Genomic DNA, 12,855 nt, shown 5'->3' with positions numbered 1-12,855 from the left:
CAAGGGAGAAGAACTGAAGAAGAAAATACAGAGATATTAGAAAGATAATCAGCAAAAAACGTTATCTTACGTTTACAAAAGACAGCTTGCAAATCATATAGTCTATTATTATGAATCCACCCTTGAAACCATCGACTATCATCTGATGATAGTTTAGCTGTTAAATATTATAATTTTTTATTTAAAAAGTTATCTAAGTGGTGAACAGAGCTGGATATCTGTTACCTGACAGAAAAAAAGTCTCAGAAACCCTGAAAAACTGAAAATCTATGTCATCGGACAAGCCACTGGATTGCTTAAATGCTCACTGACCACTTTATGACAGTAGATATTCCTTGTTAGTACTAGTTTGGACCACTTTTTGTTTCCAGAATTAACTTTATTCTTCATGTCATAAATCCAACAAAGGGGCTGGAAACATCCCTCAGAGACTTTGCTGCATATTGACACGATAGTATCATACAGTTGCTGCAAATCCATGATAGGAATTTCCCATTCCACCACATTCCAAGGGTGTTCTATAGGATCTGGTGACTGTGGAGGCAATTTAAGTACAGTGAACTCATTGTCATGTTCAAGAAGCCAGGTAACATTTTCCCAGTGTTTGGTTTGATGGATGGATGGATGAATGGATGGATGGAGACTTTTATTTGTCACATGCAAAGTTTACACCTGCAGTGAAATAGGACCCCTCCAACCATGCATCCAAAGCACAGACATCACATGGGAAGATAGGTCTAATTTTGTTGAGCCCGTGTGAATTTCAGCCTCAGATTCCTGTTCTTAGCCAAGTTAGTGTTGCCTTCCTATTACAACAAACTAATCCGGCCATTCTCCACTGACCTCTGGCATCAACAAGCCATTTCTCCCCATATAATTGCTGGATTTTTTTCTGTTTCTCTCATATGGGTTTTCTCTATAAACTCATCTGCTTATGTGGGTAAATCACAGTAGCCAGTCAGCCATTTGTCAGTCAAGAATACTAATTGGCAAGTGGAACTTGAGCTTATATAATGTTGCATATATAATATTATCAATGCCATAAAAGCTCATAAAAAAACAATAACAAAACCATTTTGCTCATTAAAAACTAAAGTATTCTGAGGTAGGATCCTGATTTTGTAAATCAAAACAAACACTCCAAAAGGGAAATATTTACCGAGCTGTCCAAGGAGCCATTTCCATCTGTGTCGTAGAGTCGAAACATGACTATGGAGACAAAAAGAAAATGTCAGCTTATTGTAGTAACATCCTGGATTCTCCAAAGTTTCTCCGCCTTTCAGGTCAGTATTTAGTGCCACTCTAGCTTTGGCTACACTCTTCAGTGCCAATATCACGTCAGTGTACGCAGAGGAAAACCAAAGTCTTTATCTCAGCAGCTGTCTCATCAGCCTCTGAAGCTGCAACTTTAAGTGTCCCCCAATTACCATTTAAAAGTGTCACCATGGAAACGGACAGCTCCTAAATCACAGATGTGATTGATCATCTCTTAACGTCAGTAATTTTATGGCGCTGTGACAAAATCTTGAATCATTCCTCACTTCTTTATATTTTTGTGTCAAAAAGCAAGTCTTTTTTTTGTGATTTAAACCAATAATATTTCTGACCTTTATTTTTTGGTTAGTCTTGCTCTTATTTTCAGTCTGGTTCTTTGCACCTTACAGGGGAATGTATTGGACTAGTTGAACCATGATCTGTGGATCATTCAAGCATAAAAAGACCCCTTACCACCCCCCCAGGGGAGCACATAGCAGAAAATTTAGCAACTTTGTTACTAGTAGTCTGTCTACTGTTACAATTTGTTTAGTTGACTATTTAAAAAGTTTAAAAGATAGCACAGTCTGATAGGCAAAATAGTGTTTTTGTTTTTTTGAATCCCCGAAGAGTTGAACGCGTATTTCGAGACGATGTGCAGTGTGTCCTTAAAAACCGTAGGGAAACTGAGCAAGTAGTGGACAGAAAAGTAGCAGGCCTAAAATCCTATTTACAGCAGATGAGCATATAAACAGTATCTGAAAACCTGACACAGGACCCGGGAGAAGGAAAGGAAATGGTGAGAAAAGCCTGGGGTATGTCAAATTACATAAGAACTGGACTGAAAATCAGTGGCAGCAGGCCTAATGGAGTGACGAATTTAAATTTGAATATCTACAGTCATGTGTAAAACATGGTGGAGGCTGTGTCATGGTTTGGGGCCTGCATTTCAATCAGTGGTGTTGGGGATATTGTCGGAATTAATGAAATTATGAACACAGAAAGGTATCAGCAGATTATGATTCACATTGGAATTAGGCCTGCTGCATATCATATTGCCTGTTAGAAATTTTTACCTGATGCAAAACTGTCATATTGCAATGTTGTTGCAATAGCAACAGAGTCAGAACTGCATGTAAACCTTCAATGATGATTTAGTACCTAAAATGCTTCATCAAACTGCAACAAAGTGAAGTATTTTGCTAAATATGCAAGAAAACTTCCAGCTAAAGGTGGGAACCGCAAACTTGTTTCACAACTTGAGGCAAAAACACCTTACACATAGCATATGTGCATATGTGCATCTCTTGCAGAGTTATATAAAGTTTTAAGCACTTCTCTACTTTTAATTTTCCAGGAAAAATACTAGCTAGACGTCTTTGGTGTTTGCACCTGAAAGGAGCCCAGACCTTATTTGCTTATTGAAGCAGTGGGGGAACATCTTGACAGGGAACAGCACAAAAGCCAGCATCACCCAAAGACTTTTGTAATATCCTCCAAGAAGTTTGAAGAACTACTTAAAAGCTTGTCCAACATCAAAGCCAAGGGTGGCTATTTTCAAGCTAGTTATAATTGCACAAACTCTGTTTTTTTGCCTTACTATGGTATTTCCATGTATTTCTGTGTGTTTGCAGTTTTTTCGCCGCTAAAACTATTTCTAATGTTCCTTGCAAAATATAATGATATGAATGGTTTTGCACAGTACTATAAGTCCTGCTGAGCTGTGACAACAACATCAACAGGAAATGGCTGTGCACACTGTTTCAGGCTAATGCCTATAAATAGAAAAAAAACACTGCCCCACCTCCAGCCTGGCTTGGGTGCAGCACATCGTGGCTACTGACATCATCACTAAAGAGTTGATGTCACATGGCAGCTTGTCAGGCCACTAACAAGGAGCTAATTGCCAGTTTCCAGGGAAACAGAGGTGATGGTGGTGGCTGATCCTGGTGTCTGCTGTTGGGTGGAGGTTGAGGGTGTTAGAAGGGGGTGACTGTAGTGATCAAAGAGGACCCAAAAGTAAAGAGAGCGAAAAAGGTGTTGACATGATACCATGTAGTACAAATGGGCTGAAATAAGAAAAGAAATTTCTTTCAAACATACAAATCTTTAAAATAATTGTGACTGCAAATAAGTTCAAATGTATCTTCACTCAAACCCAGCTGTTTCCTGATTACTATTCAGGTCATTGTTATCATCTAAAAGAAAAATGAGAACTACATTTTATGGACTTTGGTGAGGCCAGTTAAAACTGTAAACAGGGATCAAACATAAATAACGGCAGTGTGACAGTTGTAAGTGAAACTTGATATGTGTCCCAGGAGGTCTGCATTGAAAATAAATAAATAATTTTTAAAAAGTTAATTAATAAAAAACTTACTCACCTTTAACAAACTGCCAAAATTAATTTTCCCCCACAGAAACAGCTTTAATAAGCCACAACTTGATTAAGTTTGCATCCACATTTGGTAGAAAGTGTGGGTGCATTGCTGTATATGTGTACTACTGCCCCCTGTTTATTAGTGGAATAATGTTACTACAAACCCTTCACTACACATTTTATTTCAGAAATAAATATTAGGTATAAATAATTAAATGATATAAACTACCTTTTATTTAAAAATCAACAATAAAAAGAAAAAACGGTATTGTAAGTTTTTGTTAGTTTTGACCTTTAATCATTTTGTTATCATAAGAAGTGTTTTCTTAAAGTTTTTAATGGCCTGTAGCAAAAATACCTGAAAGTGGGAATTTTTAAATTTATTTTTATTGTCTTTCTCATTTTTATTTGTACATTTACATGCAATTTGTATTTTTTTAAAGCTATTTTAATTTTTAATGAACCTGATGTAAATAAAGCAGCACATATGTGTCTAAGAACCACTTTAAATCTGTGCTGTGCCTTTTCAAACAGTCCAGAAGAGGGAGCCATCCTCTACCGAAATAACATGTTAAAGCCCACAGCGGTTTACAGGGACAGGGTGCAGCAATGACACATCACCCGTAGTTAATTCCATAATGTGTTCCCAGTCACAGGTACCATCTGCTGAATTATTTAATAATCCCCTTTGCTTAATGGGAGCAACATTACTCGATAATTTAGCAGAAGCATGAGCATTATAGCAACACAGAAAAAACGGCTGCTGTCCAATTGAGAAAACGTTGTGAATAATATATGCAATGACTGCAATTAAGAGGTGTGTCAATAGACTGCCAAAATGAGGTATCAAACACCTGTTGGTGAAGCTTTATGGGAGCTCAGAAGATCACTTTAAAAGAAGGTGATCTGCATTAAGACAGAAAGTGGAGATGCAGAAAAAAAAGATTGATTTTTACATTTATAATAAAATAGGCATTTAGGCTGTGGCCAGATTAGAACCTCTGAGTTTAGAAAACCCAAAATGTTAATGGCTGATAAGACTGGCTGCAAGAGGAAACATTTTACCTTAATTCGTTTTAAGTAAAGAATAATGCAATAAGAAAAAAAATTCAGTTGAATGCACTTCTTAATTACCAAAAACATCTCAGGAAAGTCTGACTCACTCAGATAAAATGCTGAGAAAAAAAAGCAAACCAAACAAAGAAACCAGCAGGTACAAAGTTATTAAGGAAATATTTTGACTGCAACAAGACAGTTTGAGTTGAGTATTTTACTAATTGTTGAGCATCATTTATAATAAAGGGAACTAACTGCTAATTTCCAATTCCATAATTTTATTCTTGGACTCTAATCAAGGAGTTTTGGATGATTCGATCCATCCAATTTCTTACAGAACCAGTTTTAGCTTCTTTCTTCCTTCTTCCGACCCAACTTTCTTGTCATCGGCCAACCAAACAAAAAGTTTGAACAGCAGGTGGGTTTCTGTTAGTAGATTATATATACATTAGAGTAAAAAGTTTAGAAACAGCTTCTCATTTAATGTTTTTTCTTTATTTTTACTACTTTATACATTGTAGACACATACTGAAGACATCAGATATATGAAGCAATTTATATGGAATTATGTAAAGAAAAATGTCAAGAAATTATGTCAAGAAAAATTTTATAAATAACTCTAAATATGTTTTATATTTTGGATTCCTCAAAGTAGTCTCCCTTTGCTTTGTTGACATCAGTTGTGTTGTACAGAAGTCAGGTTAGTACACAGCTGAGAGCCCTATTTGACAACTGATAGAATTCATATTATGGCAAGAACCAATCAGCTAAGTAAAGAGAAACGACAGTCCATCATTACTTTAAGAACTGAAGGTCAGTCAGTCTGGAAAATTGCTAAAAATTTGAATGTGTCTCCAAGTGGAGTCGTAAAAACCATCAAGCGCTAAGACGAAACTGGCTCACATGAGGACCACCCCCAGAAAAGAAGATCAAGAATCATCTCTGCTGCAGAGGATAAATTCATCCGAGTCACCATCCCCAGAAATTGCAAGTTAACAGCACCTCAGATTAGAGCACAGATACAGTGGCTTGCAAAAGTATTCGGCCCCCTTGAACTTTTCCACATTTTGTCACATTACAGCCACAAACATGAATCAATTTTATTGGAATTCCCCGTGAAAGACCAACACAAAGTGGTGTACACGTGAGAAGTGGAACGAAAATCATACATGATTCCAAACATTTTTTACAAATAAATAACTGAAAAGTGGGGTGTGCGTAATTATTCAGCCCCCTTTGGTCTGAGTGCAGTCAGTTGCCCATAGACATTGCCTGATGAGTGCTAATGACTAGATAGAGTGCACCTGTGTGTAATCTAATGTCAGTACAAATACAGCTGCTCTGTGACGGCCTCAGAGGTTGTCTAAGAGAATATTGGGAGCAACAACACCATGAAGTCCAAAGAACACACCAGACAGGTCAGGGATAAAATTATTGAGAAATTTAAAGCAGGCTTAGGCTACAAAAAGATTTCCCAAGCCTTGAACATCCCACGGAGCACTGTTCAAGCGATCATTCAGAAATGGAAGGAGTATGGCACAACTGTAAACCTACCAAGACAAGGCCGTCCACCTACAGTGGGGCAAAAAAGTATTTAGTCAGCCACCGATTGTGCAAATTCCTCCACCTAAAATGATGACAGAGGTCAGTAATTTGCACCAGAGGTACACTTCAACTGTGAGAGACAGAATGTGAAAAAAAAAAATCCATGAATCCACATGGTAGGATTTGTAAAGAATTTATTCGTAAATCAGGGTGGAAAATAAGTATTTGGTCAATAACAAAAATACAACTCAATACTTTGTAACATAACCTTTGTTGGCAATAACAGAGGTCAAACGTTTACTATAGGTCTTTACCAGGTTTGCACACACAGTAGCTGGTATTTTGGCCCATTCCTCCATGCAGATCTTCTCGAGAGCAGTGATATTTTGGGGCTGTCGCCGAGCAACACGGACTTTCAACTCCCGCCACAGATTTTCTATGGGGTTGAGGTCTGGAGACTGGCTAGGCCACTCCAGGACTTTCAAATGCTTCTTACGGAGCCACTCCTTTGTTGCCCGGGCGGTGTGTTTTGGATCATTGTCATGTTGGAAGACGCAGCCTCGTTTCATCTTCAAAGTTCTCACTGATGGAAGGAGGTTTTGGCTCAAAATCTCACGATACATGGCCCCATTCATTCTGTCCTTAACACGGATCAGTCGTCTTGGCAGAAAAACAGCCCCATAGCATGATGTTTCCACCCCCATGCTTCACAGTAGGTATGGTGTTCTTGGGATGCAACTCAGTATTCGTCTTCCTCCAAACACGACGAGTTGAGTTTATACCAAAAAGTTCTACTTTGGTTTCATCTGACCACATGACATTCTCCCAATCCTCTGCTGTATCATCCATGTGCTCTCTGGCAAACTTCAGACGGGCCTGGACATGCACTGGCTTCAGCAGCGGAACACGTCTGGCACTGCGGGATTTGATTCCCTGCCGTTGTAGTGTGTTACTGATGGTGACCTTTGTTACTTTGGTCCCAGCTCTCTGCAGGTCATTCACCAGGTCCCCCCGTGTGGTTCTGGGATCTTTGCTCACCGTTCTCATGATCATTTTGACCCCACGGGATGAGATCTTGCGTGGAGCCCCAGATCGAGGGAGATTATCAGTGGTCTTGTATGTCTTCCATTTTCTGATGATTGCTCCCACAGTTGATTTTTTTCACACCAAGCTGCTTGCCTATTGTAGATTCACTCTTCCCAGTCTGGTGCAGGTCTACAATACTTTTCCTGGTGTCCTTCGAAAGCTCTTTGGTCTTGGCCATGGTGGAGTTTGGAGTCTGACTGTTTGAGGCTGTGGACAGGTGTCTTTTATACAGATGATGAGTTCAAACAGGTGCCATTCATATAGGTAACGAGTGGGGAACAGAAAAGCTTCTTACAGAAGACGTTACAGGTCTGTGAGAGCCAGAGATTTTCCTTGTTTGAGGTGACCAAATACTTATTTTCCACCCTAATTTACGAATAAATTCTTTACAAATCCTACCATGTGAATTCATGGATTTTTTTTTCACATTCTGTCTCTCACAGTTGAAGTGTACCTCTGGTGCAAATTACTGACCTCTGTCATCATTTTAAGTGGGGGAACTTGCACAATCGGTGGCTGACTAAATACTTTTTTGCCCCACTGTAAACTCACAGGCCGAACAAGGAGAGCGCTGATCAGAAATGCAGCCAAGAGGCCCATGGTGACTCTGGACGAGCTGCAGAGATCTAAAGCTCAGGTGGGGGAATCTGTCCATAGGACAACTATTAGTCGTGCACTGCACAAAGTTGGCCTTTATGGAAGAGTGGCAAGAAGAAAGCCATTGTTAACAGAAACCCATAAGAAGTCCCGTTTGCAGTTTGCCACAAGCCATGTGGGGACACAGCAAACATGTGGAAGAAGGTGCTCTGGTCAGATGAGACCAAAATGGAACTTTTTGGCCAAAATGCAAAACGCTGTGTGTGGAGGAAAACTAACACTGCACATCACTCTGAACACACCATCCCCACTGTCAAATATGGTGGTGGCAGCATCATGCTCTGGGGGGGCTTCTCTTCAGCGGGGACAGGGAAGCTGGTCAGAGTTGATGGGAAGATGGATGGAGCCAAATACAGGGCAACCTTGGAAGAAAACCTCTTGCAGTCTGCAAAAGACTTGAGACTGGGGCGGAGGTTCACCTTCCAGCAGGACAACGACCCTAAACATAAAGCCAGGGCAACAATGGAATGGCTTAAAACAAAACATATCCATGTGTTAGAATGGCCCAGTCAAAGTCCAGATCTAAATCCAATCGAGAATCTGTTGCAAGATCTGAAAACTGCTGTTCACAAACGCTGTCCATCTAATCTGACTGAGCTGGAGCTGTTTTGCAAAGAAGAATGGGCAAAGATTTCAGTCTCTAGATGTGCAAAGCTGGTAGAGACATACCCTAAAAGACTGGCAGCTGTAACTGCAGCAAAAGGTGATTCTACAAAGTATTGCCTCAGGGGGCAGAATAATTGCACACACCCCACTTTTCAGTTATTTATTTGTAAAAAATGTTTGGAATCATGAATGATTTTCGTTCCACTTCTCACGTGTGCACCACTTTGTGTTGGTCCTTCACGGGGAATTCCAATAAAATTGATTCATGTTTGTGGCTGTAATGTGACAAAATGTGGAAAAATTCAAGGGGGCTGAATACTTTTGCAAGCCATTGTAAATGCAAGACAGAGTTCCCGTAGCAGGCATGTTTCTACATCAATTGTTCAAAGGAGACTGCGTGAATCAGGCCGTTTTTGTCAAATAGCTGCTATTAAACTACTGCTAAGAAAAAGCAACAAACTGAAGAGATTTGTTTGGGCCAAGAAACCCAAGGAATGGACATTCGACCAGTGGAAATCTGTGCTTTGGTCTGATGAGTCCAAATTTGAGATCTTGTTGGAAAACCATTTCAATTGACTACCTCATGAAGCAAAGTTTTTATCACTCAAATTATACTTCAAAGTAGTTTAAAAGAAATTGGACTATATACAGACAAACTCCTACTGGATACAAAAAAATTAAAAAAATAAAGCTGCACTGAATCCTCACCAAAACATGAATGGGTCTATATGAACATTTACTATTGCAACAGGAAATATATTACATTAAAAAAAATCTTCTTTGGGTATTCGTTAAAAAAAGTCTACCACTGAAATATTTTTAGATTTAAGAATTCCACAAATCCTTCATCAAAGCCCAAACAGAAAAAGAAAATGTGAAAAACTGGCTGAGCTAAACATCCATAGGCAAGTCAAGGACCGAGAGCTTTTCAGAGCACAATCACAGCTTGAGAACAAAGGTCAACATTTTTCAAACCTTTACTGAAGGTTCTTTTTAAGGTTGTCCCCACACTTAAAAAAGCACATTCAGAAGGAACCACTTCACACTGTTACGAGTCTTTTTCTAGATCTCATTCAGTTCACAGAGATGTGTTTTAACACTGGTTATTTTTTGACCATGAGTTATTTTTTTGACCAAAGAGTCACAGTTTCTTAACAGAAAGGTTGGTACATATGAGGCATGTGTGGTTTATTATTATTTTGCTAATAAGCACACACTAGAGCATGCATCCACAGACAAAGAGATATCACTTTGCCAGGAGTCACTGCCTTGCTCCCTCTCACTCTCTTGTCTTTTTCACTGGGCTTCAGTTTGACCTTATTTGGCCTGAAAAACTGCTTTTCACCCACTGAGCTCTAACAACCAGTGACATTTCTTCTGCCTACTGGTACCTCAGTTGTTTGGCATCTGCATTTTATCTTTTTATTTGTATATTCAAGGTTCCCAGTGTTTTTTGCATATTGCATAGTGTTAGGAGAAGTACAATCACTATCTGCACATTACTGCTGATGTTTACTGCATATTAACATAGGCCCCAGACATGTGACATAGGATGATACTCACATTCAAGCTTGTCCTCAGGACGCCCACCCTCTAGCAAGGAGAGGTAACACACAATGTCCTTAAGCTGCACTGTATCTAGGGGCCTGGGCAGAGTAGGGGTCTTCAGAGGGGTGGAGTTGCCTTTGATCAGCTTTAGTCCTGCAGGACCAACACATGAAAGGTTAAAACATCCTTTATGCCACCTCTAATGTTAGCCCAATAAGCTACTGGGTTTGGATGTCTGATATCAGTCATATATAGTCAGAACAATCTGCATGTGTATGGTGTCTAGGGATGACAATACTTCAGCCCTATCACATTGTGTTTAATGGTCCAAATCAATATACTTATTATTTACAGCCTCATAATTTGGCATAAAATGAACAAATTGACACATATTTTCATGCTCTACATTGCTGCAACTCTGCTGTTTACTCTGCTTTAGCTCTTGTCCTTTTAAGGTCCCACTCTCCTTTGAAAGGTCAGCTGGTCCACTGAAGATGAGACTATAGTGGTTATATACATAAAGGTTAATGCCACTGTGACAGCCTCTCATTTGTGAGTATTGGAGAACTAAGCTGCTCAGTGAAAATGCTGTAAACGTCACAATATAGTACATAACACGTACATTACAGTCAAGTACAACACGTAGAAAAACCCAATCAGCTGTTTTGTTTGTTTGTCTTTTGTTTGTTTCTTTCTTGTTGTTTTTAAGCTGTAACACTGGGATTTTAGCTGTGCAGAGAAGCAGGTTATAAATGTTTTGAAAGGGGCAGCTGTTTTACATTAGTCTTAATGGGTTGTGTTTCATTCAATATTCCGTGTTTGTACCACAGTGTGACAACAAAAAGAGAAAAATATGCAAATGAGAACAGATTTACTCGAAATTTGTCAGTGTTAAAATGCAGTGTGAGCAGAGAGGGTAGGGCAGAGGCAAACACTTAGTAGTGTTAGCTACATTATCAATTCACTGTGCTCACATAAAATAAAATAAAGCAAACAGAAAACATAAATAGATAATGTTTCTCTTGTTATGGGAAAACTAAAGCTCAAAATAAAGCCTACAGGAGTGAGTAACATCTGTACTCCTACTCTGTAGGAGTATGTAGAAAAACCAGCTTTACAAAATTAAAACACACAACATCAAATCAAAGATTAAAAAACTAAAAAATTTAAACACTAAGATTAAATCTTAGAAACCATTTTCACATCAATAAAGACATGCAAGACTCAAATGCAAAGTCAAAACAGCACAAAATAATAACCTAATAACCTAAACTAAATGTAATAGTTAAAGAAGTAAAATGACAAAATGTCAGATTGTGCTGAGACATGAATTCTACTGTCTCTCCAATTCTACTGTCTCCCAGGCCATGAAGGGCCTTTAAAGTAATAACAAAATCTTAATGTCACTTTGAAAACAAATTTTTAGGGGTCTTTCTATTGCATTTTTAATTTACTGACTGATTTCTGATTGATACCAGTTTAAATAGTGTTACAATGGCCTAACTGAGAGGGAAAATCAATCATGACAAATGAGTGCCATTAAAAGTTAATACTTAGCAAAATTCCTCAGACGGCAGTAGCAGTAGCGAGATTGGGTAACTTTAACAATAATGATTCCATAACGACCTCACATTCATCCCATGGGTGGATAAATGTCATAGGTCATGACACACAATGAACTGAAGAGAATACTGGGTTTTTTAAGTGACCATAAATAGAGAAGTTCTGTTGTTTAAGAGAAAACGGATACATTAGAAAAATATGTCCTTTATAAGTGCAAGAAAAGGTCCGCTATTAATGACACAAATTAGGGCAACCGTCTACCAAATGAACTGTGAAGACTAAGCTTTAAATTTACTGGACCTGAAAACAGGAATTTGGGTTTGGTTTCTCATTAATGTCTGAGTTTCTTCTTTAAAACATATCACTTGCTTCATTCTGTGTCATTAGATGGACACAAAGGGTGATGGGAGGGCTTATAGCTAGCATGCTGGATCAATAAGGGCGAATCGAAACACTCGCACAGGCTGCACTGATCCAGTTTCACACAGCCTCGTAATTGGGGCAAACAATGTGATCAAATGCTGCATGTGCAAAAGATCATGATATGAATAATCTAAGTTAATGGCCTTAGGTAAACTATATTTCTTGTTATTTTTCTAAGTTTTTTTATTCTGTGGACAGCTTTTGTCCTGATTGAGTTAAACTTACATTTAATACATGAGTAAATACAGTAACCTGTTAAGATTCTTTAAACCTTTGAATCAAACCAATTACCAGGCTGTGTATTCAAACTATATTAGGATATTATGTTCACTCTTTATGATTATTAATTTACTTACTAATGCACTACCAGCTAACCAAGTATTACTTTCAAGAAAAAAATAATGCCTCTATGTAAGGCTACAAATGAATTTATAGAATGGCAGTTATAGAAACCTCATTGTTTTGCTGTAAATGTACTCCAGTACTCCTCAATCTCCACAAGGAAAGTTTTCAATTTCCAGTCACAGAATAAGACTAGTAACTGGAGAACATTTTTTTATATAACCTTTCTATAATAAACTCATTTTTTCCTGTGGTTCAATGGCAGAAACACGTCTAAATCTGGGAGGCAATTCCATTATTTTAACTGTGCTTCAAATCAAATGTAACAACTAAAGCCCACACACATCATCACACATCATTTTTAGTTATTGTTATTTAAGTTCACAGTAATTAGG

General features: G+C 38.4%; 1 protein-coding gene across 1 annotated transcript in view; it reads right to left on the bottom strand.

The window, feature by feature from the left end:
- Positions 1-12,855, bottom strand: part of dgkb (diacylglycerol kinase, beta) — an 88,816-nt gene that overhangs the window by 61,529 nt on the left and 14,432 nt on the right. The window contains exons 6-7 of the mRNA XM_026183769.1: positions 10,148-10,285; positions 1,160-1,209 (exon numbers count right to left, since the gene is read on the bottom strand). Coding sequence (XP_026039554.1) covers positions 1,160-1,209; positions 10,148-10,285 — 188 coding nt within the window. The remainder of the gene's footprint in view (positions 1-1,159; positions 1,210-10,147; positions 10,286-12,855) is intronic.

The sequence above is a fragment of the Astatotilapia calliptera genome, chromosome 11 (genome assembly GCF_900246225.1).
Source record: "Astatotilapia calliptera chromosome 11, fAstCal1.2, whole genome shotgun sequence".
NCBI lineage: Eukaryota > Metazoa > Chordata > Actinopteri > Cichliformes > Cichlidae > Astatotilapia > Astatotilapia calliptera.
Note: the sequence above shows the minus strand (reverse complement) of the source record. Positions and strands in the feature narration are given on the sequence as shown.